At 44.5% G+C, this 27,251-nt stretch overlaps 1 protein-coding gene across 1 annotated transcript in view; it reads right to left on the reverse strand.

The window, feature by feature from the left end:
* The window catches only part of LOC109887301 (vascular endothelial growth factor receptor 3-like), a 225,244-nt gene that overhangs the window by 104,749 nt on the left and 93,244 nt on the right, over positions 1–27,251 (reverse strand). Inside the window, 5 exon segments of the mRNA XM_031797269.1 lie at positions 4,491–4,608; positions 4,770–4,941; positions 6,190–6,329; positions 8,119–8,293; positions 9,674–9,810. Coding sequence (XP_031653129.1) covers positions 4,491–4,608; positions 4,770–4,941; positions 6,190–6,329; positions 8,119–8,293; positions 9,674–9,810 — 742 coding nt within the window.

A 27,251-nucleotide genomic window follows, 5' to 3' on the forward strand; every position in this document is an offset into this window, starting at 1 on the left:
ATGTCAGATAGTTAATGTTCCATATCAGATAGTTAATGTTCCATGTCAGATAGTTAATGTTCCATGTCAGATAGTTAATGTTCCATGTCAGATAGTTAATGTTCCATATCAGATAGTTAATGTTCCATGTCAGATAGTTAATGTTCCATGTCAGATAGTTAATGTTCCATGTCAGATAATTAATGTTCCATGTCAGATAGTTAATGTTCCATGGCAGATAGTTCATGTTCCATATCGGATAGTTAATGTTCCATATCAGATAGTTAATGTTCCATATCAGATAGTTAATGTTCCAGATAGTTAATGTTCCATATCAGATAGTTAATGTTCCATGGCAGATAGTTAATGTTCCATGGCAGAGGGTTAATGTTCCATGTCAGATAGTTAATGTTCCATATTAGATAGTTAATGTTCCATATAGTTAACGTTCCATATCAGATAGTTAATGTTCCATATCAGATAGTTAATGTTCCAGATAGTTAATGTTCCAGATAGTTAATGTTCCATATCAGATAGTTAATGTTCCAGATAGTTAATGTTCCATATCAGATAGTTAATGTTCCATGGCAGATAGTTAATGTTCCATGGCAGAGGGTTAATGTTCCATATCAGATAGTTAATGTTCCATGGCAGATAGTTAATGTTCCATGGCAGAGGGTTAATGTTCCATATCAGATAGTTAATGTTCCAGATAGTTAATGTTCCAGATAGTTAATGTTCCATATCAGATAGTTAATGTTCCAGATAGTTAATGTTCCATATCAGATAGTTTATGTTCCATGGCAGATAGTTAATGTTCCATGGCAGATAGTTAATGTTCCATATCAGATAGTTAATGTTCCATGGCAGATATTTAATGTTCCAAATCAGATAGTTAATGTTCCATATTAGATAATTAATGTTCCATATAGTTAATGTTCCATATCAGATAGTTAATGTTCCATGGCAGATAGTTAATGTTCCATATCGGATAGTTAATGTTCCATATCAGATAGTTAATGTTCCATATCAGATAGTTAATGTTCCAGATAGTTAATGTTCCATATCAGATATTTCATGTTCCATGGTAGATGGTTAATGTTCCATGGCAGAGGGTTAATGTTCCATGTCAGATAGTTAATGTTCCATATTAGATAGTTAATGTTCCATATAGTTAATGTTCCATATCAGATAGTTAATAATGTTCCATGGCAGATAGTTAATGTTCCATGGCAGAGGGTTAATGTTCCATATCAGATAGTTAATGTTCCAGATAGTTAATGTTCCATATCAGATAGTTAATGTTCCATGGCAGATAGTTAATGTTCCATGGCAGAGGGTTAATGTTCCATATCAGATAGTTAATGTTCCATGGCAGATAGTTAATGTTCCATGGCAGAGGGTTAATGTTCCATATCAGATAGTTAATGTTCCATATCAGATAGTTAATAATGTTCCATATCAGATAGTTAATCATGTTCCATGGCAGATAGTTAATGTTCCATGTCAGATAGTTAATGTTCCATGTCAGATAGTTAATCATGTTCCATGGAAGATAGTTAATGTTCCATGTCAGATAGTTAATGTTCCATATCAGATAGTTAATCATGTTCCATGGCAGATAGTTAATGTTCCATGTCAGATAGTTAATGTTCCATATCAGATAGTTAATCATGTTCCATGGCAGATAGTTAATCATGTTCCATGGCAGATAGTTAATGTTCCATGTCAGATAGTTAATGTTCCATGTCAGATAGTTAATGTTCCATGTCAGATAGTTAATGTTCCATGTCAGATAGTTAATGTTCCATGTCAGATAGTTAATGTTCCATATCAGATAGTTAATGTTCCATGTCAGATAGTTAATGTTCCTTATCAGATAGTTAATGTTCCATGTCAGATAGTTAATGTTCCATATCAGATAGTTAATGTTCCATGTCAGATAGTTAATGTTCCATATCAGATAGTTAATGTTCCATGTCAGATAGTTAATGTTCCATATCAGATAGTTAATAATGTTCCATGTCAGATAGTTAATGTTCCATATCAGATAGTTAATGTTCCATATCAGATAGTTAATAATGTTCCATGTCAGATAGTTAATGTTCCATGTCAGATAGTTAATGTTCCATGTCAGATAGTTAATGTGCCATATCAGATAGTTAATGTTCCATGTCAGATAGTTAATGTTCCATATCAGATAGTTAATGTTCCATATCAGATAGTTAATAATGTTCCATGTCAGATAGTTAATGTTCCATATCAGATAGTTAATGTTCCATATCAGATAGTTAATAATGTTCCATGTCAGATAGTTAATGTTCCATGTCAGATAGTTAATGTTCCATATCAGATAGTTAATGTTCCAGATAGTTAATGTTCCATGTCAGATAGTTAACTTCTTGGATATAGGGGGCGCTCTTTTAATTTATGGATAAAAAAACGTGCCCGTTTTAAGCGCAATATTTTGCCACGAAAAGATGCTCGACTGCTTTGGAAAGAAAACACTCTGACGTTTCCAAAACTGCTAAGATATTATCTGTGAGTGCCACAGAACTCATGCTACAGGCGAAACCAAGATGATACTTTAACCAGGAAATGGGCAGAATTTTCGAAGATCTGTTTTCTATTGTCTCCTTATATGGCTGTGAATGCGCCGGGAATGAGCCTGCCCTTCCTATCGTTTCTCCAAGGTGTCTGCAGCATTGTGACGTATTTGTAGGCATATCATTGGAATAAGAGACTACATTTACCACGGGTCCGCCCGGTGTCCTTTTTGTAAATTGGTGCGTAATCTTCAGCCGCAGGCATTTTCTCCTGGGATTCAGAGGGGAAAGCACACTTCCACGAACGATATATCATCGAAGAGATATGTGAAAAACACCTTGAGGATTGGTTCTAAACAACGTTTGCCATGTTTCAGTCGATATTATGGAGTTAATTTGGAAAAAAGTTTGGCGTTTTGAAGACTGAATTTTAGTTTTTTTTTGGTAGCCAAACGTGACGCACCAAACGGAGCAATTTCTCCTAAACAAATCATCTTTCAGGAAAAACTGAGCATTTGCTATCTAACTGAGAGTCTCCTCATTGAAAACATCTGAAGTTCTTCAAAGGTAATGATTTTATTTGAATGATTTTCTGGTTTTTGTGAAAATGTTGTCTGCTGATGGTAATGCTAAATGCTACGCTAGCCGCGCTAGCTGTTACACAAATGCTTATTTTGCAATGGTTGAGAAGCATATTTTGAAAATCTGAGATGACAGTGTTGTTAACAAAAGGCTAAGCTTGAGAGCTAGCATATTAATTTCATTTCATTTGCGATTTTCATGAATAGTTAACGTTGTGTTATGCTAATGAGCTGCGGGGATAATTACACTCCTGGATACAGGTTTTTTTCGTAGCTAAACGTGACGCACCAAATGGAGCGATTTCTCCTAAACAAATAATCTTTCAGGAAAAACTGAGCATTTGCTATCTAACTGAGAGTCTCCTCATTGAAAACATCTGAAGTTCTTCAAAGGTAATGATTTTATTTGAATGATTTTCTGGTTTTTGTGAAAATGTTGCCTGCTAATGCTACGCTAAATGCTACGCTAGGTGCGCTATCTGTTACACAAATGCTTATTTTGCAATGGTTGAGAAGCATATTTTGAAAATCTGAGATGACAGTGTTGTTAACAAAAGGCTGAGCTTGAGAGCTAGCATATTAATTTAATTTAATTTGCGATTTTCATGAATAGTTAACGTTGCGTTATGGTAATGAGCTTGAGGCTGTATTCACGATCCCAGATCCGGGATGGCTCGACGCAACAGGTTAATGTTCCATGTCAGATAGTTAATGTTCCATATCAGATAGTTAATGTTCCATATCAAATAGTTAATAATGTTCCATGTCAGATAGTTAATGTTCCATGTCAGATAGTTAATGTTCCATATCAGATAGTTAATGTTCCATATCAGATAGTTAATGTTCCATATCAGATAGTTAATGTTCCGTGGCAGATAGTTAATGCTCCAGATAGTTAATGTTCCATGTCAGATAGTTAATGTTCCATATCAGATAGTTAATGTTCCATGGCAGATAGTTAATGCTCCAGATAGTTAATGTTCCATGTCAGATAGTTAATGTTCCATGGCAGATAGTTAATGTTCCATATCAGATAGTTAATGTTCCATGGCAGATAGTTAATGTTCCATATTAGATAGTTAATGTTCCATATCAGATAGTTAATAATGTTCCATGTCAGATAGTTAATGTTCCATATCAGATAGTTAATGTTCCATGGCAGATCGTTAATGTTCCATATAGTTAATGTTCCATATTAGATAGTTAATGTTCCATGGCAGATAGTTAATGTTCCATGGCAGATAGTTAATGTTCCAGATAGTTAATGTTCCATATCAGATAGTTAATGTTCCATGTCAGATAGTTAATGTTCCATATCAGATAGTTAATGTTCCAGATAGTTAATGTTCCATGTCAGATAGTTAACCATGCCATATGGTCTTACCACTGTATGTCAGGTCTGGGGTATGCTGACACATTGACTAACAGTTTAAAAGACTTCTGTCCTGATGTTGCCTCGACGACCGGGCCGCTCCTGTAGTCTAGGCTGATGAATGGTTTCTCTGCAACAGGACACACACAAACACAAACATAGGAGGGCAAAGAGGAGGTTTGTTGAAGCATACTTGCAAAATAAGAAACCTTGCCACAGACAGGAAGACTTAGGAAAGGTCTTGCAGTCTTGTGGCACACAAATGGCCCAGGTTTCAAACATAGTTCTTACCATACACTATGACTTGTGTTTCCAGATCCATTTTTTTGTCCACGCTAATGGCAGAGCAGGTGTAAGTGCCGGTGTCGGTGACGTTGACGCTTTGGATGGTCAGGATGCTGACGGCCTCCGTGAACCGAGAGAGGGAATTACGCTTGTGCACTATGTCCACTGTACTGTTCAGCTAGAGGAGAGAGAGAGAGAGAGATTGAATTTAGAGAGAGAGAGAGAGATATATTGAATTGAGAGAGAGGGGGAGTAGAGAGAGATATATTGAATTGAGAGAGAGGGGGAGTAGAGAGAGATATATTGAATTGAGAGAGAGGGGGAGTAGAGAGAGAGATATTGAATTGAGAGAGAGGGGGGGAGTAGAGAGAGATATTGAATTGAGAGAGAGAGGGGGAGTAGAGAGAGAGAGAGAGAGGGGGAGTAGAGAGAGAGAGACAGAGAGTGGGAGTAGAGAGAGAGGGGGGGGAGTAGAGAGAAAGAGAGAGAGAGAGGGGGAGTAGAGAGAGAGAGAGGGGGAGTAGAGAGAGAGAGGGGGAGTAGAGAGAGATAGAGAGAGAGAGAGATTGAATTAAGAGAGAGAGAGAGATTGAATTAAGAGAGAGAGAGAGATTGAATTGAGAGAGGGAGAGAGAGAGATTGAATTGAGAGAGAGAGAGATTGAATTGAGAGAGAGAGAGAGAGAGAGAGATTGAATTGAGAGAGAGAGAGAGAGAGATTGAATTGAGAGAGAGATTGAATTGAGAGAGAGAGAGAGATTGAATTGAGAGAGAGAGAGAGATTGAATTGAGAGAGAGAGGGGTAGAGAGAGGGGGGGAGAGAGAGAGAGAGAGAGAGAGATTGAATTGAGAGAGAGAGTTTGAATTGAGAGAGAGAGAGAGGGGTAGAGAGAGGGGGGAGAGAGAGAGAGAGAGAGGGAGAAAGGGGGGAGAGAGAGAGAGAGGGGTAGAGAGAGGGGGGAGAGAGAGAGAGAGAGAGGGAGAGAGGGGGGAGAGAGAGAGATTGAATTGAGAGAGAGAGAGATTGAATTGAGAGAGAGAGAGAGAGAGAGAGAGAGAGAGATTGAATTGAGAGAGAGAGAGAGAGAGATTGAATTGAGAGAGAGAGATTGAATTGAGAGAGAGAGGTGTAGAGAGAGAGGGGGGGAGAGAGAGAGAGAGAGAGGGAGAAAGATAAATAAGAGAAACAGAACTGTAAAGACAAGACCTTCTATATCCATCTATTAACCCAGGTTACTCCAAGCTACATAAAATAGGACCATATAGTATAGACCATAATTCATTGAGCTTAATCCGAGCTGCAGCGATACCGATCGCTTTGCATAGCTTCTGTTCCATTCAAATGTGCGTTTTCCCCTCAACATTTACCTGGATCTACGTAAAAGTGTGCAAACTATTTTCTCTCTTTTTTGTTTTTACTACCGTACCTGTTTTCCAGGATAGGACCACTGGAACTCGACCAGGGTGTTAAACTCCACTGTGGCGGTACAGTTGAGCGTCAGGGCTTCCTCCACGAACAGCTCCACCGAGTCCTCTGGATAGAGCTTGAAGTCGTAAACCTGACTTCCTATCGGGAGGGGGGGGGGGGGGGTGAGAGAGGTCAATGCGATGCCACCACAGTGGCATTGCGGTGTATGACAAACAGAGCTGGCCCAGAGAGGTTGAGTCTCTTTGGCTGGCCGAGAGAGGTTGAGTCTCTTTGGCTGGCCCAGAGAAGTTGAGTCTCTTTGGCTGGCCCAGAGAAGTTGAGTCTCTTTGGCTGGCCCAGAGAAGTTGAGTCTCTTTGGCTGGCCCAGAGAAGTTGAGTCTCTTTGGCTGGCCCAGAGAAGTTGAGTCTCTTTGGCTGGCCCAGAGAAGTTGAGTCTCTTTGGCTGGCCCAGAGAAGTTGAGTCTCTTTGGGTGGCCCAGAGAAGTTGAGTATCTTTGGGTGGCCCAGAGAAGTTGAGTATCTTTGGCTGGCCCAGAGAAGTTGAGTCTCTTTGGCTGGCCCAGAGGAGTTGAGTCTCTTTGGCTGGCCCAGAGGAGTTGAGTCTCTTTGGCTGGCCCAGAGAAGTTGAGTCTCTTTGGCTGGCCCAGAGGAGTTGAGTCTCTTTGGCTGGCCCAGAGGAGTTGAGTCTATTTGGCTGGACCAGAGAAGTTGAGTCTCTTTGGCTGGCCCAGAGGAGTTGAGTCTCTTTGGATGGCCCAGAGAAGTTGAGTCTCTTTGGCTGGCCCAGAGAAGTTGAGTCTCTTTGGCTGGACCAGAGAAGTTGAGTCTCTTTGGCTGGCCCAGAGGAGTTGAGTCTCTTTGGCTGGCCCAGGGGAGTTGAGTCTCTTTGGCTGGACCAGAGCAGTTGAGTCTCTTTGGCTGGACCAGAGAAGTTGAGTCTCTTTGGCTGGCCCAGATAAGTTGAGTCTCTTTGGCTAGCCCAGAGAAGTTGGGTATCTTTGGCTGGACCAGAGGAGTTGAGTATTTTTGGCTAGCCCAGAGAAGTTGGGTATCTTTGGCTGGACCAGAGGAGTTGAGTATTTTTGGCTGGCCAAGAGAAGCTGAGTGTCTTTGGCTTGCCCAAAGGAGTTGAGTCTCTTTGGCTGGCCCAGAGGAGTTGAGTCTCTTTGGCTGGACCAGAGAAGTTGAGTCTCTTTGGCTGGACCAGAGAAGTTGAGTCTCATTGGCTGGCCCAGAAGAGCTGAGTCTCTTTGGCTGGCCCAGAGAAGTTGAGTCTCTTTGGCTGGACCAGAGGAGTTGAGTCTCTTTGGACCACACCATGTCCCTGGGCCTCTGGCACCGATCCATTACTTTTAACTCACATCTTTCCTTTCTCTCTCCTCCTTGAAGTAATCACTTGAAGAAAATGACCTATCTATCAACATTGGGTCAGTGAAAGTTTCATAGTTTTACACCAATCCAGTCATTAGAGATCAGTGTTTAATTCAACAAAGTAAGGAACGGTGGTTGAACTAAGCATTTGAACAAATCTAAAGGCACAGCCATTGTCTTTGGCTGGAGTGGGCTAGCTCTGTCGACTCGAGGCTGAGCTAATCTGCTTAAATGTCCACCTTTCAAACTGTCGTCACCTAATCTGTGAGAACTTGATAGGGGAAACCAAACTGTCGTCACCTAATCTGTGAGGACTTGATAGGGGAAAACAAACTGTCGTCACCTAATCTGCGAGGACTTGATAGGGGAAACCAAACTGTCGTCAGCTAATCTGCGAGGACTTGATAGGGGAAACCAAACTGTCGTCACCTAATCTGTGAGGATTTGGTAGGGGAAACAGTAGTGTGAATTCTGGTAACCTGAGGGTGGAGAGGTTATATTTTTCATGCAGGGTGGTTGTGTACTAGGTAGTGTATACTATGTAGTGTATTGTTACCTGTGGACTGCACCAGGTAGAGAGTAGAGCGGTAGTGTCTCCCTTGTCGTGTAGCTTCGCAGTAAATCCCAATGAGGAAAGGTCTGGAGTCTAAGGTTTGTCTAGGGATGGACCAGCCTCTTTTACTGTCCCACACCATCCCCTCATCCTCCAGGAGCATAGGTATCATCTCCCACTGGGGAGAGAGGAGAGGAGAGAGGGATGAGAGGAGAGGGGAATGAGGGGAGGAGAGAGGGATGAGAGGAGAGGGGGACGAGGAGAGAGGAATGAGAAGAGAGGGGAATGTGTGGGTTAATGGATAAAGAGGATGATTATTGTGAAAATAAAGAGAATGGATGGAGATTGGTGAAAAGTGAGAGTAGAGAAGGAGAGCAGAGTAGAGTAGAATAGAGCAGAGTAGAATAGAATAGAGTAGAGTAGAGTAGAGTAGAGTAGAGTAGAGTAGAGCAGAGCAGAGCAGAGCAGAGCAGAGCAGAGCAGAGTAGAGTAGAGTAGAGTAGAGTAGAGTAGAGTAGAGTAGAATAGAATAGAATAGAATAGAATAGAATAGAATAGAATAGAATAGAGTAGAGTAGAGTAGAGTAGAGTAGAGTAGAGTAGAGTAGAAGAGAGTAGAAGAGAGCAGAGTAGAAGAGAGTAGAGTAGAGTAGAACAGAGCAGAGTAGAGTATAGTACTGTAGAACATAGCAGAGTACAACAGAGTAGAGTAGAGTAGAGTAGAGTAGAGTAGAGTAGAACAGAGTAGAGTATAGTACTGTAGAACATAGCAGAGTACAACAGAGTAGAGTAGAGTAGAGTAGAGCAGAGTAGAGTAGAACAGAGTAGAGTAGAACAGAGTAGAGTAGAGCAGAGTACAACAGAGTAGAGTAGAGTAGAGCAGAGCAGAGCAGAGCAGAGCAGAGTAGAGTAGAATAGAGCAGAGTAGAGTCGAGTAGAGTAGAGCAGCAGAGTAGAGTAGAGTACAGCATAGTACTGTAGAACATAGCAGAGTAGAGTAGAGTAGAATAGAGTAGAGTAGAGTAGAGCAGCAGAGTAGAGTAGAGTAGAGCAGCAGAGTAGAGTAGAGCAGAGTAGAGTAGAGTAGAGTAGAACAGAGTAGAGTAGAGTAGAGTAGAGTAGAGTAGAATAGAGCAGAGCAGAGCAGAGCAGAGCAGAGCAGAGTAGAGTAGAGTAGAGTAGAGTAGAGTAGAGTAGAGTAGAGTAGAGTAGAGCAGAGCAGAGCAGAGCAGAGTAGAGTAGAGTAGAGTAGAGTAGAGTAGAGTAGAGTAGAGTAGAGTAGAGTAGAGTAGAGTAGAGTAGAGTAGAGTAGAGTAGAGTAGAGCAGAGTAGAGTAGAGTAGAGTAGAGCAGAGCAGAGCAGAGCAGAGCAGAGCAGAGTAGAGTAGAGTAGAACAGAGTAGAGTACAGCATAGTACTGTAGAACATAGCAGAGTAGAGTAGAGTAGAGTAGAATAGAGCAGAGTAGAGTAGAGTAGAGTAGAGCAGCAGAGTAGAGTAGAGTACAGCATAGTACTGTAGAACATAGCAGAGTACAACAGAGTAGAGAAGATACCAACCAGATAAAGTGTGACGTTGAGGTCGGGCACAGTGACTAGACAAGGTACTGTGACGTGAGTGGAGGATCTTGATATGAAGATGGTCTCCAGGTCCCCGTTGCTTCCTCTGTTTCTCCTGAGGAAAGGCTGCTCCAAATCTGGAGGAATGGAGACAGGACAGTCAAGGCAGTCAGAGGACAACGACAAAGATCATATACGATATAATGTTCAATATACACGTTTAGAATGAAGACAATCAGTCGATCGTAATCGTTTGTGTTACGGCTTGGCTGGAACAAAAGTATTTTCACACAACCCTTAAGGATTAATAAAGTACAATCTAATCTCACCAACTCCCTGTGTCTAAATCACCCATATACCAGCCTCTAGGGCCCCTGCAGAGTGTCATTCTAAAGTATCTAATATTGCAATCTAGTAATGTGCTCCTAGTGCCACAGATAGAACAATGAGCCAGATATTTCACCCGGACGTAAAAATGTGAAGCATCCGGTTGGCGTTTCCTCTCACTACCAAATATGGTGATGAGAGGAAGCCTATTGGCCGGCAGTGGGAGAGGATGGAGCGAGATGGATTTCTGCCGATATTCTGCTCATTTTCTCATCTATGAAACATTTGATCTCAATACTGTTTTCTGTTCTCAAAACTAGAATCTGTTACAGAGTGGACAACGTTCTGTAGACTTTGGCCTTTGGTTATGTTTTTAAAAATTGCGTTGTTTTCGAAGGAGTGCAAGGGCAAAATTGAATTATTGCACACCCTCACTTCACAGAGTAGGCGTTCCCTAATGTAAATATGCAAATGAAAATCTCACTAGAGTAGGCGTTCCCTAATGTAAATATGCAAATGCAAATCTCACTAGAGTAGGCGTTCCCTAATGTAAATATGCAAATGCAAATCTCACTAGAGTAGGCGTTCCCTAATGTAAATATGCAAATACAAATCTCACTAGAGTAGGCGTTCCCTAATGTAAATATGCAAATGCAATCTCACTAGAGTAGGCGTTCCCTAATGTAAATATGCAAATGCAAATCTCACTAGAGTAGGCGTTCCCTAATATAAATATGCAAATACAAATCTTGCTAGAGTAGGCGTTCCCTAATGTAAATATGCAAATACAAATCTCGCTAGAGTAGGCGTTCCCTAATGTAAATATGCAAATACAAATCTCACTAGGGTAGGCGTTCCCTAATGTAAATATGCAAATACAAATCTCGCTAGAGTAGGCGTTCCCTAATGTAAATATGCAAATACAAATCTCGCTAGAGTAGGCGTTCCCTAATGTAAATATGCAAATACAAATCTCACTTGAGTAGGCGTTCCCTAATGTAAATATGCAAATACAAATCTCACTAGAGTAGGCGTTCCCTAATGTAAATATGCAAATACAAATCTCGCTAGAGTAGGCGTTCCCTAATATAAATATGCAAATACAAATCTCACTAGAGTAGGCATTCCCTAATGTAAATATGCAAATACAAATCTCACTAGAGTAGGCGTTCCCTAATGTAAATATGCAAATACAAATCTCGCTAGCTCGGGCTCTTCCCACCTCCTTGCTTGTTCTGTCCACTATGATTATTTGCTCCTGTTGGAAACAACAGGCTGTGGTTTATCTTGGATTAGTTACAAAAAATCTTTGCTAGCACTACTTATCAAGGCAATAGAACAGCTCAACCAATAACGGTTAGAAACCACAGGATCCTGATTGTCTTCATTAAAACAGCAAGATGGTTTCAGCTCAACCAATAACGGTTAGAAACCACAGGATCCTGATTGTCTCCATTAAAACAGCAAGATAGTTTCAACTCAACCAATAACGGTTAGAAACCACAGGATCCTGATTGTCTTCATTAAAACAGCAAGATAGTTTCAACTCAACCAATAACGGTTAGAAACCACAGGATCCTGATTGTCTTCATTAAAACAGCAAGATGGTTTCAGCTCAACCAATAACGGTTAGAAACCACAGGATCCTGATTGTCTTCATTAAAACAGTAAGATGGTTTCAGCTCAACCAATAACGGTTAGAAACCACAGGATCCTGATTGTCTCCATTAAAACAGCAAGATGGTTTCAGCTCAACCAATAACGGTTAGAAACCACAGGATCCTGATTGTCTCCATTAAAACAGTAAGATGGTTTCAGCTCAACCAATAACGGTTAGAAACCACAGGATCCTGATTGTCTCCATTAAAACAGCAAGATGGTTTCAGCTCAACCAATAACGGTTAGAAACCACAGGATCCTGATTGTCTCCATTAAAACAGTAAGATGGTTTCAGCTCAACCAATAACGGTTAGAAACCACAGGATCCTGATTGTCTCCATTAAAACAGTAAGATGGTTTCAGCTCAACCAATAACGGTTAGAAACCACAGGATCCTGATTGTCTCCATTAAAACAGCAAGATGGTTTCAGCTCAACCAATAACGGTTAGAAACCACAGGATCCTGATTGTCTCCATTAAAACAGCAAGATGGTTTCAGCTCAACCAATAACGGTTAGAAACCACAGGATCCTGATTGTCTTCATTAAAACAGCAAGATGGTTTCAGCTCAACCAATAACGGTTAGAAACCACAGGATCCTGATTGTCTCCATTAAAACAGCAAGATGGTTTCAGCTCAACCAATAACGGTTAGAAACCACAGGATCCTGATTGTCTTCAATAAAACAGCAAGATAGTTTCAGCTCAACCAATAACGGTTAGAAACCACAGGATCCTGATTGTCTCCATTAAAACAGCAAGATGGTTTCAGCTCAACCAATAACGGTTAGAAACCACAGGATCCTGATTGTCTTCATTAAAACAGCAAGATGGTTTCAGCTCAACCAATAACGGTTAGAAACCACAGGATCCTGATTGTCTTCATTAAAACAGCAAGATAGTTTCAGCTCAACCAATAACGGTTAGAAACCACAGGATCCTGATTGGCTTCATTAAAACAGCAAGATGGTTTCAGCTCAACCAATAACGGTTAGAAACCACAGGATCCTGATTGTCTCCATTAAAACAGCAAGATGGTTTCAGCTCAACCAATAACGGTTAGAAACCACAGGATCCTGATTGTCTCCATTAAAACAGTAAGATGGTTTCAGCTCAACCAATAACGGTTAGAAACCACAGGATCCTGATTGTCTTCATTAAAACAGTAAGATGGTTTCAGCTCAACCAATAACGGTTAGAAACCACAGGATCCTGATTGTCTCCATTAAAACAGCAAGATGGTTTCAGCTCAACCAATAACGGTTAGAAACCACAGGATCCTGATTGTCTCCATTAAAACAGTAAGATGGTTTCACCTCAGGATATCTGTCTGATAGGTGAACGTACTGTATCTCTGATGTGTTGCGCTGAAAATCACCTTGATGTTTCACTCTGTATATGATTGTTACTGCATGGAGCTAGACTTCACAGACATTTCTGTCACCAATTTACATTGTCTACTTCCAAAATGGCACCCTATTAGAGGCCTATGGGCCCTGGTCAAAATAAGTATACTATAGGAACTAGGGTGGATAGCTACCGTTTTATGGGCTCCTGATGAATTCTTCTACGTTAGGTGGGGGGGGGGGGGGTTCCCGCTGATCTCACATTTTTTTTAAATATAATGTTTCCTCCATTTCCTATGACCGAAAAAAGCTTCTGGACATCAGAACAGCAATAATCCCTAACCTCCATTCTGATTAAGATTTCAACTTCAACCAGTAAGGGGCACAGGACATTCTGCACACCCCGGACCAGGCCCTAATCCCAAAGATTCGGAAAAGGGAGAGATGGTGTAAGACGTGCGGGCACCCTGACGAAAGTACGTCGGCGAGTAAATTAATCGCATCTACCCTTCGTTCTATTGCAGAGGCACCAAATCACTGGAGAACAAACTGAACAAGCTCCGTTCGAGACTATCCTATCAACAGCACCTGAAAAACGGTAATATCTTATGTTTTCTTGGAGTCGTAGCTGAACAAGGAAATGGTTTTTAAAACTATTTAGCTGGTTTTTCTATTTATCGGCAGGACCGAACGGCAGGACCGAACAGCAGGAATACCTCAGAGTACCTCATGATGAGTTGTAGAACACACAATTTAACAAGTGAGTTCTCATCTATATTATTCCTAGCTGTCTATATACCACCACAGACCGATGCTGGTACTAAGACCGCACTCAATGAGCTGTATAAAGGCCATACGCAAACAAGAAAATGCTCATCCAGAGGCGGCGCTCCTAGTGGCCGGGGACTTTAATGCAGGCAAACTTAAATCCATTTGACCTCATTTCTACCAGCATGTTAAATATGCAACCAGAGGGAAAAACTAACTCTAGACCACCTTCACTCCACACACAGAGATGCGTACAAAGCTCTCCCCCACCCTCCATTTGGAAAATCTGACCATAATTCTATCCTCCTGATTCCTGCTTACAAGCAAAAACTAAAGCAGGAAGTACCAGTGCTAAATGCTCAATACGGAAGTCGCCAGATGACGCAGATGCTACAGGACTGTTTTGCAAAGACTGGAATAAGTTCTGGGATTCTTCTGATGGCATTGAGGAGTACACCACATCAGTCATCAATAAGTGAATCAATGACGTTGTCTCCAAAGTGACTGGACGTACATACCCCAACCAGAAGCCATGGATTACAGAGACTGGAATATGTTCCGGGATTCTTCTGATGGAATTGAGGACTACACCACATCAGCCACTGGATTCATCAGTAAGTGCATCGATGACGTCGTCCCCATAGTGACAGTACGTACCCCAACTGGAAGACATGGATTACAGGCAACATCCGCACTGAGCTAAAGGGTAGAGCTGCCGCATTCAAGGAGCGGCGCTTATAAGAAATTCCGCTATGCCCTCCGACGAACCATCAAACAAGTAAAGGGTCCATACAGGACTAAGATTGAATCCTACTACACGAAGAATGCCACGTCAGATGTGGCATGGCTTGCAAACTATTACGGACTACAAAATGATGGCCAGCCGCGAGCTGTCGAGCCTACCAGACGAGGTAAATGACTTCTATGCACGCTTCGAGGCAAGCAACACCGAAGCATGCATGAGAGCACCAGCTGTTCCGGATGACTGTGTGATCACGCTCTCAGTAGCTGATGTGAGTAAGACCGTTAAACAGGTCAATATTCACAAGGCCGCAGGGCCAGATGGATTACCAGGACATGTACTCTGATCATGCCCTGACCAACTGGCAAGTGTCTTCACTGACATTTTAAACCTCTCCCCTGACCCAGTCGGAAATACCTACATGTTTCAAGCAGACCACCAAAGTCCCTGTTTCCAAGATGCCAAGGTAACCTTTCTAAATGACTATCGCCCGGTAGAACTCAGGTCTGTAGCCATGAAATGCTTTGAAAAGACTGGTCATGACTCACATCAACACCATCATCCCAGACATCCTGGACCCAGTCCAATTCGCATACAGCCCCAACATATCCAAAGATGACACATTTCTATTGCTGTTCTTTCCCACCTGGAGGAACAGCAAATGCTGAAATGCTTTTCATTGACTACAGCTCAACGTTCAACACCATAGTGCCCTCCAAGCTCATCACTAAGCTAAGGACCCTGGAACTGAACACCTCCCTCTGCAACTCGATCCTGGGAAAAATGAACAGAGCAGAGAGATCCTTGATGCTCATGACCTCAGATTGGGATGAAGGTTCACCTTTCAACAGGACAAAGACCCTAAGCACACAGCCAAGACAATGCAGGAGTGGCTTCAGGACACATCTCTGAATGTCCTTGAGTTGCCCAGAAAAGAGCCCGGACTTGAACCTGATCGAACATCTCTGAAGAGACCTGAAAATAGCTGTGCAGCGACGCTCCCCATCCAACCTGACAGAGGTTGAGAGGATCTGCAGAGAAGAACGGGAGAAACTCCCCAAATACAGGTGTGACAAGCTTCTGGCATCAACAAGTACTGAGTGTCTGAATACTAATGGAAAATGTTGAAATATTTCTGTTTTAAATGTTCTATACCCTACTGGGCAGAAGTTTAAGAACACCTACTCATTCCAGGTTTTTTCTTTGTATTTGTAAAATGTTCTACATTGTAGAATAATAGTGAAGACATTAAGAGGTATTGTGTGTAGATTGATGAGGGACAATTTTTATTGAATCCATTTTAGAATAAGGCTGTAATGTAACAACATGTGGAAAAAGTAAAGAGGTTTGAATACTTTCCAAACGCCCTGTATGTGACGTTACAGCAGAAAGCTACCACTTCTGTCACCAATTTACTATGATGATTTACATGGTCGATTACCAGCGCTCAGACAGGCTAGTCAATACCAGAGAACAATAGTCTGTATCACAAATGGCATCCTATTCTATTGAGAAAAGCCCTGACTGAGACACAGACATTACCAGAGCTGTAAAGCATACATATGGGTTGTATTTACAATGGTGCTTGTTCTTCACTGGTTGCCCTTTTCAACAGGTCACAAATCTTGCTGCTGTGATGACACACTGTGGAATTTCACCCAGTAGATATGGGAGTTTATCAAACTTGGATTTGTTTTCGAATTCATTGTGGATCTGTGTAATCTGAGGGAAATATGTGTCTCTAATATGGTCATACATTGGGCAGGAGGTTAGGAAGTGCAGCTCAGTTTCCACCTCATTTTGTGGGCAGTGAGCACAAAGCCTGTCTTCTCTTGAGAGCCATGTCTGCCTACGGCGGCCTTTCTCAATAGCAAGTCTATGCTCACTGAGTCTCTCTCTGTCTCTGTCTCTCTGTCTCTCGGTCTCTTTGTCTCTGTCTGTGTCTCTCTGTCTCTGTCTCTCTGTCTCTCTGTCTCTGTCTCTCTGTCTCTCTGTCTCTCTCTCTCTCTGTCTCTCTCTCTGTTTCTCTCTCTCTGTCTCTCTCTCTCTCTCTCTGTTTCTCTCTCTGTCTCTCTGTCTCTGTCTCTCTGTCTCTCTCTCTGTTTCTCTCTCTCTCTGTCTCTGTCTCTGTCTCTCTGTCTATTCAGTTCCTGGTGCTAAAAGGTCAAACAACGGTGGTTGGTGTGTGTGAGGTGGTTGGTGTGTGTGATACTGGTGGTTGGTGTGTGTGTGATACTGGTGGTTGGTGTTGTGTGATACTGGTGGTTGGTGTGTGTGATACCGGTGGTTGGTGTGTGTGATACTGGTGGTTGGTGTGTGTGATACCGGTGGTTGGTGTGTGTGATACTGGTGGTTGGTGTGTGTGATACTGGTGGTTGGTGTGTGTGATACTTATGTTCCTGCCACCAGTGGCCATATACACACAGGTACAGAGTTAAACAACTCAACAAAAAATCCCCCCAGGTATGAGGAGAGGGGTGCTATGTTGTTAGGAGGGAGGGATGAGGGTCATGGCTGTGAGGAGAGGGGTGTTATATGCTGCATCCCAATTGGCACCCTAAGAGGGCGAGGTGATGAGCTCTGGCAGGCTAAATGAGGCACTGGGAGTGAGGGTTTAAGGGGAGAGTGGTGAGGTCTGGCAGGCTAAATGAGGCACTGGGAGTGAGGGTTTAAGGGGAGAGTGGTGAGGTCTGGCAGGCTAACTGAAGCCACATGGTCCCACTCTTATCCTGCCGCCTGTTAGTTCTATTTTACTGCTCCTTTAATCTGCTCTCCCATCCCATCCCCTCCTCCCCTGCCCTCTCCCATGCCCTCCTCCCCTGCCCCGCCTTTCCTCTCCTCTCCTGTCCCGTTCCCTCCCCTCCTCCCCTGCCCTACTCCTCTCCTTTCCCCGCCTTTCCTCTCCTCTCCTGTCTCGTTCCATCCCCTCCTCCCCGGCCACCTCCTCTCCTTTCTCCTCCTCTCCTCTCCCCTCCCTTCTCCTCTCCCTCCCCTTCACTCCTTTCCTCTCCCCAGCCCTCCACGCCCCTCCTCTCATCTCCACTCCCTTCCCCTCTCCTCTCCCTCCCCTGCACTCCTCTCCCCTCCCCTGCACTCCTCTCCCCTCCCCAGCCCTCCTCTCCCCTCCACGCCCCTCCTCTCCTCTCCCCTCCCTTCCCCTCTCCTCTCCTCTCCTCTCCCTCCCCTCCACTCCTCTCTCCTTCCCAGCACCCCTCTCCCCTCCACGCCCCTCCTCGGCTCTCCTCTCCTCTCCCTCCCCATCCCTCCCCTCCTCTGCCCCCCCCCCTCCTCTCCTCTCCTCTACTCACTTCTCCTCTTGTCCTGTAGCCTTTTAGCTATAATTTACAGCTAGCTGGTGGTTCATCTGGCTCTGATCAGCCTCCAGCAGGGATCTGGAGAAACTGTTTGGGCACCTTGTCAGGACAGATCAACACGACTTAACAATGAGACGACCAGCCAGCCAGTCAGTCAGGCAGTCAGCCAGCCAGCAGGATTTAACCAGGCAGCAGGTTCTCCCAAAATGACAATGATCTCTCTAGCTCCCCAACATAACCTCCCCTACCTCCCCTACCTCCATAACCTCCCCTACCTCCATAACATCCCCTACCTCCCCTACCTCCCCTACCTCCATAACATCCCCTACCTCCATAACCTCCCCTACCTCCCCTACCTCCTCTACCTCCATAACCTCCATAACCTCCCCTACCTCCATAACCTCCCCTATCTCCATAACATCCCCTACCTCCATAACCTCCCCTACCTCCATAACATCCCCTACCTCCCCTACCTCTATAACATCCCCTACCTCCATAACCTCCCCTACCTCCATAACCTCCCCTACCTCTATAACATCCCCTACCTCCCCTACCTCCATAACCTCCCCTACCTCCATAACATCCCCTACCTCCCCTACCTCTATAACATCCCCTACTTCCACTACCTCCCCTACCTCCATAACATCCCCTACCTCCATAACCTCCCCTACCTCTATAACATCCCCTACCTCCATAACATCCCCTATCTCCCCTATCTCCCCTACCTCTATAACATCCCCTACCTCCATAACATCCCTTACCTCCCCTACCTCCCCTACCTCCATAACATCCCCTACCCCCATAACATCCCCTACCTCCATAACATCCCCTACCTCCATAACATCCCCTACCTCCCCTACCTCCATAACATCCCCTACCTCTATAACATCCCCTACCTCCATAACATCCCCTACCTCCCCTATCTCCCCTACCTCCCCTATCGCCCCTGCCTCCATAACCTCTGTACAGGAAAGAGGTGAGAGACGAAATACTCATCACCCCACAGTGTCCCCCCTCACTCCCCCCAAACTGTATGCAACCCTAGACTAGAGGCTTCCCTCACAATCATTACTGGTGGTGAAAGGTGGTGTGGAAGAAAACACCGGGTTGGAAGACACTGGAGAGCATCTGTACTGAGAGGACTAGAATAATCACATCCATCTTCGAAGGTCATGTCATGTGTCTCTTACCCTTTATTACAGGTTAATGGTTGGTTTAATTCAATATTAGGCCCCCTATTAGTTCTGAAAATAAATAAATGTGAATCTGGATGAAAACATTGAGATGGTTGTTTCCAACATTAGGGGCTGTTTTCCTAAATAAGTTAAATCCGCTGTGTATTTTGCTTCATACTGGTATGGTCCCAGTCCAACCTTCAGTCTGGTCATACTGGTACGGTCCCAGTCCTACCTTCAGTCTGGTCATACTGGTATGGTCCCAGCTCTACCTTCAGTCTGGTCATACTGGTATGGTCCCAGCTCTACCTTCAGTCTGGTCATACTGGTATGGTCCCAGCTCTACCTTCAGTCTGGTCATACTGGTATGGTCCCAGTCCTACCTTCAGTCTGGTCATACTGGTATGGTCCCAGCACTACCTTCAGTCTGGTCACACTGGTATGGTCCCAGCTCTACCTTCAGTCTGGTCACACTGGTATGGTCCCAGCTCTACCTTCAGTCTGGTCATACTGGTATGGTCCCAGCACTACCTTCAGTCTGGTCATACTGGTATGGTCCCAGTCCTACCTTCAGACTGGTCATACAGGTATGGTCCCAGTCCTACCTTCAGTCTGGTCATACTGGTATGGTCCCACTCCTACCTTCAGTCTGGTCATACTGGTATGGTCCCAGTCCTACCTTCAGTCTGGTCATACTGGTATGGTCCCAGCTCTACCTTCAGTCTGATCATACTGGTATGGTCCCAGCTCTACCTTCAGTCTGGTCATACTGGTATGGTCCCAGCTCTACCTTCAGTCTGGTCATACTGATATGGTCCCAGCTCTACCTTCAGTCTGGTCATACTGGTATGGTCCCAGCTCTACCTTCAGTCTGGTCATACTGGTATGGTCCCAGCTCTACCTTCAGTCTGGTCATACTGGTATGGTCCCAGCTCTACCTTCAGTCTGGTCATACTGGTATGGTCCCAGCTCTACCTTCAGTCTGGTCATACTGGTATGGTCCCAGTCCTACCTTCAGTCTGGTCATACTGGTATGGTCCCAGCTCTACCTTCAGTCTGGTCATACTGGTATGGTCCCAGTCCTACCTTCAGTCTGGTCATACTGGTATGGTCCCAGCTCTACCTTCAGTCTGGTCATACTGGTATGGTCCCAGCTCTACCTTCAGTCTGGTCATACTGGTATGGTCCCAGCTCTACCTTCAGTCTGGTCATACTGGTATGGTCCCAGCTCTACCTTCAGTCTGGTCATACTGGTATGGTCCCAGCTCTACCTTCAGTCTGGTCATACTGGTATGGTCCCAGCTCTACCTTCAGTCTGGTCATACTGGTATGGTCCCAGTCCTACCTTCAGTCTGGTCATACTGGTATGGTCCCAGTCCTACCTTCAGTCTGGTCATACTGGTATGGTCCCAGCTCTACCTTCAGTCTGGTCATACTGGTATGGTCCCAGCTCTAACTTCAGTCTGGTCATACTGGTATGGTCCCGGTCCTACCTTCAGTCTGGTCATACTGGTATGGTCCCAGTCCTACCTTCAGTCTGGTCATACTGGTATGGTCCCAGCTCTACCTTCAGTCTGGTCATACTGGTATGGTCCCAGTCCTACCTTCAGTCTGGTGATACTGGTATGGTCCCAGCTCTACCTTCAGTCTGGTCATACTGGTATGGTCCCAGTCCTACCTTCAGTCTGGTGATACTGGTATGGTCCCAGCTCTACCTTCAGTCTGGTCATACTGGTATGGTCCCAGCTCTACCTTCAGTCTGGTCATACTGGTATGGTCCCAGCTCTACCTTCAATCTGGTCATACTGGTATGGTCCCAGCTCTACCTTCAGTCTGGTCATACTGGTATGGTCCCAGCTCTACCTTCAGGCTGGTCATACTGGTATGGTCCCAGCTCTACCTTCAGTCTGGTCATACTGGTATGGTCCCAGCTCTACCTTCAGTCTGGTCATACGGTATGGTCCCAGTCCTACCTTCAGTCTGGTCATACTGGTATGGTCCCAGCTCTACCTTCAGTCTGGTCATACTGGTATGGTCCCAGTCCTACCTTCAGTCTGGTCATACTGGTGTGGTCCCAGTCCTACCTTCAGTCTGGTCATACTGGTGTGGTCCCAGTCCTACCTTCAGTCTGGTCATACTGGTATGGTCCCAGCTCTACCTTCAGTCTGGTCATACTGGTATGGTCCCAGTCCTACCTTCAGTCTGGTCATACTGGTATGGTCACAGCTCTACCTTCAGTCTGGTCATACTGGTATGGCCCCAGCTCTACCTTCAGTCTGGTCATACTGGTATGGTCCCAGCTCTACCTTCAGTCTGGTCATACTGGTATGGTCCCAGCTCTACCTTCAGTCTGGTCATACTGGTATGGTCCCAGCTCTACCTTCAGTCTGCTCATACTGGTATGGTCCCAGCTCTACCTTCAGTCTGGTCATACTGGTATGGTCCCAGTCCTACCTTCAGTCTGGTCATACTGGTATGGTCCCAGCTCTACCTTCAGTCTGGTCATACTGGTATGGTTCCACCTCTACCCTCAGTCTGGTCATACTGGTATGGTCCCAGGTCTACCTTCAGTCTGGTCATACTGGTATGGTCCCGGTCCTACCTTCAGTCTGGTCATACTGGTATGGTCCCAGTCCTACCTTCAGTCTGGTCATACTGGTATGGTCCCAGCTCTACCTTCAGTCTGGTCATACTGGTATGGTCCCAGTCCTACCTTCAGTCTGGTCATACTGGTATGGTCCCAGCTCTACCTTCAGTCTGGTCATACTGGTATGGTCCCGGTCCTACCTTCAGTCTGGTCATACTGGTATGGTCCCAGCTCTACCTTCAGTCTGGTCATACTGGTATGGTCCCAGCTCTACCTTCAGTCTGGTCATACTGGTATGGTCCAGCTCTACCTTCAGTCTGGTCATACTGGTATGGTCCCAGCTCTACCTTCAGTCTGGTCATACTGGTATGGTCCCAGCTCTACCTTCAGTCTGGTCATACTGGTATGGTCCCAGTCCCACCTTCAGTCTGGTCATACTGGTATGGTCCCAGTCCTACCTTCAGTCTGGTCATACTGGTATGGTCCCAGCTCTACCTTCAGTCTGGTCATACTGGTATGGTCCCAGCTCTACCTTCAGTCTGGTCATACTGGTATGGTCCCAGCTCTACCTTCAGTCTGGTCATACTGGTATGGTCCCGGTCCTACCTTCAGTCTGGTCATACTGGTATGGTCCCAGTCCTACCTTCAGTCTGGTCATACTGGTATGGTCCCAGCTCTACCTTCAGTCTGGTCATACTGGTATGGTCCCAGTCCTACCTTCAGTCTGGTCATACTGGTATGGTTCCAGCTCTACCTTCAGTCTGGTCATACTGGTATGGTCCCAGTCCTACCTTCAGTCTATTCATACTGGTGTGGTCCCAGTCCTACCTTCAGTCTGGTCATACTGGTGTGGTCCCAGTCCTACCTTCAGTCTGGTCATACTGGTATGGTCCCAGCTCTACCTTCAGTCTGGTCATACTGGTATGGTCCCAGTCCTACCTTCAGTCTGGTCATACTGGTATGGTCCCAGCTCTACCTTCAGTCTGGTCATACTGGTATGGTCCCAGCTCTACCTTCAGTCTGGTCATACAGGTATGGTCCCAGCTCAACCTTCAGTCTGGTCATACTGGTATGGTCCCAGCTCTACCTTCAGTCTGGTCATACTGGTATGGTCCCAGTCCTACCTTCAGTCTGGTCATACTGGTATGGTCCCAGCTCTACCTTCAGTCTGGTCATACTGGTATGGTCCCAGCTCTACCTTCAGTCTGGTCATACTGGTATGGTCCCAGCTCTACCTTCAGTCTGGTCATACTGGTATGGTCCCAGCTCTACCTTCAGTCTGCTCATACTGGTATGGTCCCAGCTCTACCTTCAGTCTGGTCATACTGGTATGGTCCCAGTCCTACCTTCAGTCTGGTCATACTGGTATGGTCCCAGTCCTACCTTCAGTCTGGTCATACTGGTATGGTTCCAGCTCTACCCTCAGTCTGGTCATACTGCTATGGTCCCAGCTCTACCTTCAGTCTGGTCATACTGGTATGGTCCCAGCTCTACCTTCAATCTGGTCATACTTGTATGGTCCCAGCACTACCTACAGTCTGGTCATACTGGTATGGTCCCAGTCCTACCTTCAGTCTGGTCATACTGGTATGGTCCCAGTCCTACCTTCAGTCTGGTCATACTGGTATGGTTCCAGCTCTACCCTCAGTCTGGTCATACTGGTATGGTCCCAGCTCTACCTTCAGTCTGGTCATACTGGTATGGTCCCGGTCCTACCTTCAGTCTGGTCATACTGGTATGGTCCCAGTCCTACCTTCAGTCTGGTCATACTGGTATGGTCCCAGCTCTACCTTCAGTCTGGTCATACTGGTATGGTCCCAGTCCTACCTTCAGTCTGGTCATACTGGTATGGTCCCAGCTCTACCTTCAGTCTGGTCATACTGGTATGGTCCCAGTCCTACCTTCAGTCTGGTCATACTGGTATGGTCCCAGCTCTACCTTCAGTCTGGTCATACTGGTATGGTTCCAGTCCTACCTTCAGTCTGGTCATACTGGTATGGTCCCAGCTCTACCTTCAGTCTGGTCATACTGGTATGGTCCCGGTCCTACCTTCAGTCTGGTCATACTGGTATGGTCCCAGCTCTACCTTCAGTCTGGTCATACTGGTATGGTCCCAGCTCTACCTTCAGTCTGGTCATACTGGTATGGTCCCAGCTCTACCTTCAGTCTGGTCATACTGGTATGGTCCCAGCTCTACCTTCAGTCTGGTCATTCTGGTGTGGTCCCAGCTCTACCTTCAGTCTGGTCATACTGGTATGGTCCCAGCTCTACCTTCAGTCTGGTCATACTGGTATGGTCCCAGCTCTACCTTCAGTCTGGTCATACTGGTATGGTCCCAGCTCTACCTTCAGTCTGGTCATACTGGTATGGTCCCAGCTCTACCTTCAGTCTGGTCATACTGGTATGGTCCCAGTCCTACCTTCAGTCTGGTCATACTGGTATGGTCCCAGCTCTACCTTCAGTCTGGTCATACTGGTATGGTCCCAGCTCTACCTTCAGTCTGGTCATACTGGTATGGTCCCAGTCCGACCTTCCAACCCTCAGACAGCTGCAGAGACTTAGTAAATCAAAGTAAACCGTTTTAAACTCTAATAGTAGGCTTGGGCAGTATACTGAATATACCGTATACCGGAGTATTTGGAAAATAGCCACAGGATGTTTTTTTTAATACAGTCTATTCCGTTGAAACTATTACTTTGGAGTTTAAAAAAAATATATATTTTAATATTTGTCGCTACTTTTTAAGTAAATACTTGCAGTCACCTTGTGCAGTATGTTAGGAGATAAAGATTGCGTTCTTCATTTCACTTGTCATGTCAATTTTCATTATGAAGTTTTTGGTAGCACCCAGTCATGTTTACAAGCACACAACAACGAGAGATCGGAGCCTTATGAGTCACTCACTGTTGTGCACCTCCCGCCAAGCGATCAAATCAAGTCAAATTGTATTGGTCACATACACAAGGTTAGCAGATGTTAATGGTCACACGGTTAGCAGATGTTAATGGTCACATGGTTAGCAGATGTTAATGCGAGTGTAGCGAAATGCTTGTGCTTCTAGTTCCGACCATGTAGTAATATCTCACAAGTAATTTAACAATTCCCCAACAACTACCTTATACACACAAGTGTAAAGGAATGACTAAGAATATGTACATATAAATATATGGATGAGCGATGGTCGAACGGCATAGGCCAGACGCAGTAGATGGTGTAGAGAACAGTATATACATATGAGTTAAGTCATGTAGGGTATGTAAACATTATATAAAGTGGTATTGTTTAAGGTGACTAGTGATACATTTATTACATCCAATTATTTATTATTAAAGTGGATAGAGATTTGAGTCAGTATGTAGGCAGCAGCCACTCAATGTTAGTGATGGCTGCTTAACAGTCTGATGGCCTTGAGATAGAAGCTGTTTTTCAGTCTCTCGGTCCCTACTTTGATGCACCTGTACTGATCTCGCCTTCTGGATGATAGCGGGGTGAACAGGCAGTGGCTCGGGTGGTTGTTGTCCTTGATGATCTTTATGGCCTTCGTGTGACATCGGGGGGTGTAGGTGTCCTGGAGGGCAGGTAGTTTGCCCCTGGTGATGCGTTGTGCAGACCTCACTACCCTCTGGAGAGCCTTACGGTTGTGGGCAGAGCAGTTGCCATACCAGGCGGTGATACAGCCCGACAGGATGCTTTCGATTGTGCATCTGTAGAAGTTTGTGAGTGCTTTTGGTGACAAGCCCAATTTCTTCAGCCTCCTGAGGTTGAAGAGGCGCTGCTGCGCCTTCTTCACGACGCTGTCTGTGTGTGTGGACCAATTCAGTTTGTCCGTGATGTGTACACCAAGGAACTTAAAACTTTCCACCTTCTCCACTACTGTTCCATCGATGTGGATAGGGCGGTGCTCCCTCTGCTGTTTCCTGAAGTCCACGATCATCTCCTTTGTTTTGTTGACGTTGAGTGAGACGTCATTTTCCTCATACCAACCTCAGGATCTAGTTAGTTAGTTAGAATCCACAACTAAACGTTTTCCAGCTAGATATCTTATAACTATTAAGTAAAATGCCTTACAGTTGTGCATTTGATTTAAAATGGCTAGTTATTTATTAGTTAGCTCTCTAGCTGTGGTTAGCTTCTTCATAATCAAGCTTCGCTTGCCGGTAACAGCAGAGAATCACCTCCTGGATCAATGTTCAATTCGCTCATTAGCATTTAGTTAGCATTCTCTCTGGGATTTTACATTTATTTTTTTAGCATTGTTAACCTTCGGATTACAAAGGCTCAGTGGGGTTTGAAAATAGCGCCCCTTGTGTTCAGTGCCGGTATTACCGAATATCCCGGTATGGTACAAGGTCAGTGTGAAGGTATGACAATATGGATAGCGCTCAAGGCTAACAGTTGCAGCTAGCTGCTGGATGGACTTTTAGTGTCAGAAACTCTTTAAACAGGGAGTTTTTTTTAACCAATCAGAACTGTGTTAGGACTGTGCAAACTCTTTAAATCTGTTTTCAGGGAGACAGACAAAACGTCTGTAAAGTTCTTGTCCTCCTCCCAAGACAAAGAGAAACCAGAGGAAAGAAAGAAAGCGAGAGAAAAGAGAAACTCAAGACTCACAGGATAACTAACGATCCACAGCCAAATGGAAATGATAAGACTGGGCCTGCATCCCAAATGGCACTCTAATCCATACAAAGTGCACTACTTTTGACCAGAGCCCATAGGGAGCAGGGAAATATTTGGGATGCTGACAGGGTCAGACTCAAGGCACGACAACAGAACTGGACTGAAATGGATGGATAGACAGATAAACCATACCTCAGCAACTGCTCAGGTCCAGAGATGGAACAGATTAACCAATCACAAGCGAGCCAAATGACTGGCACTTTAACGGGAACACACTGAAATTATGAATTTCAACTACCTCTCGATATCTTGGACGGAGGAGACTTCAGATTGCTTTGGTTTACAGATAAAAACACAGTCAAGTCTTGGGTGATTTGGTGATTGAGGTTGGTGAACGATATAGATTAAAGATGCATTAAAGATGCAGTTTAGGATCTTTAGCTAAACAAATTTGTAACATATTGTCTGAATTATATTCGTAACATATCATAAGCATCGCAATTGTATTATTTTTTTAAAATAAAATAAATTGCAGGATGTAATATCATACAAAATGGATGACGTAGTACACAAATGGATGATGTAGTAGACAAATGGATGACGTAGTAGACAAATGGATGATGTAGTAGACAAATGGATGATGTAGTCGACAAATGGATGATGTAGTACACAAATGGATGATGTAGTACACAAATGGATGATGTAGTAGACAAATGGATGATGTAGTACACAAATGGAAGACGTAATACACAAATGGATGATGTAGTAGACAAATGGATGACATAGTAGACAAATGGATGATGTAGTAGACAAATGGATGATGTAGTAGACAAATGGATGATGTAGTAGACAAATGGATGATGTAGTACACAAATGGATGATGTAGTACACAAATGGATGATGTAGTAGACAAATGGATGATGTAGTACACAAATGGATGATGTAGTAGACAAATGGATGATGTAGTAGACAAATGGATGATGTAGTCGACAAATGGATGATGTAGTAGACAAATGGATGATGTAGTACACAAATGGAAGA

Source organism: Oncorhynchus kisutch, linkage group LG19, assembly GCF_002021735.2.
Source record: "Oncorhynchus kisutch isolate 150728-3 linkage group LG19, Okis_V2, whole genome shotgun sequence".
In the NCBI taxonomy this organism is placed as follows: Eukaryota; Metazoa; Chordata; class Actinopteri; order Salmoniformes; family Salmonidae; genus Oncorhynchus; species Oncorhynchus kisutch.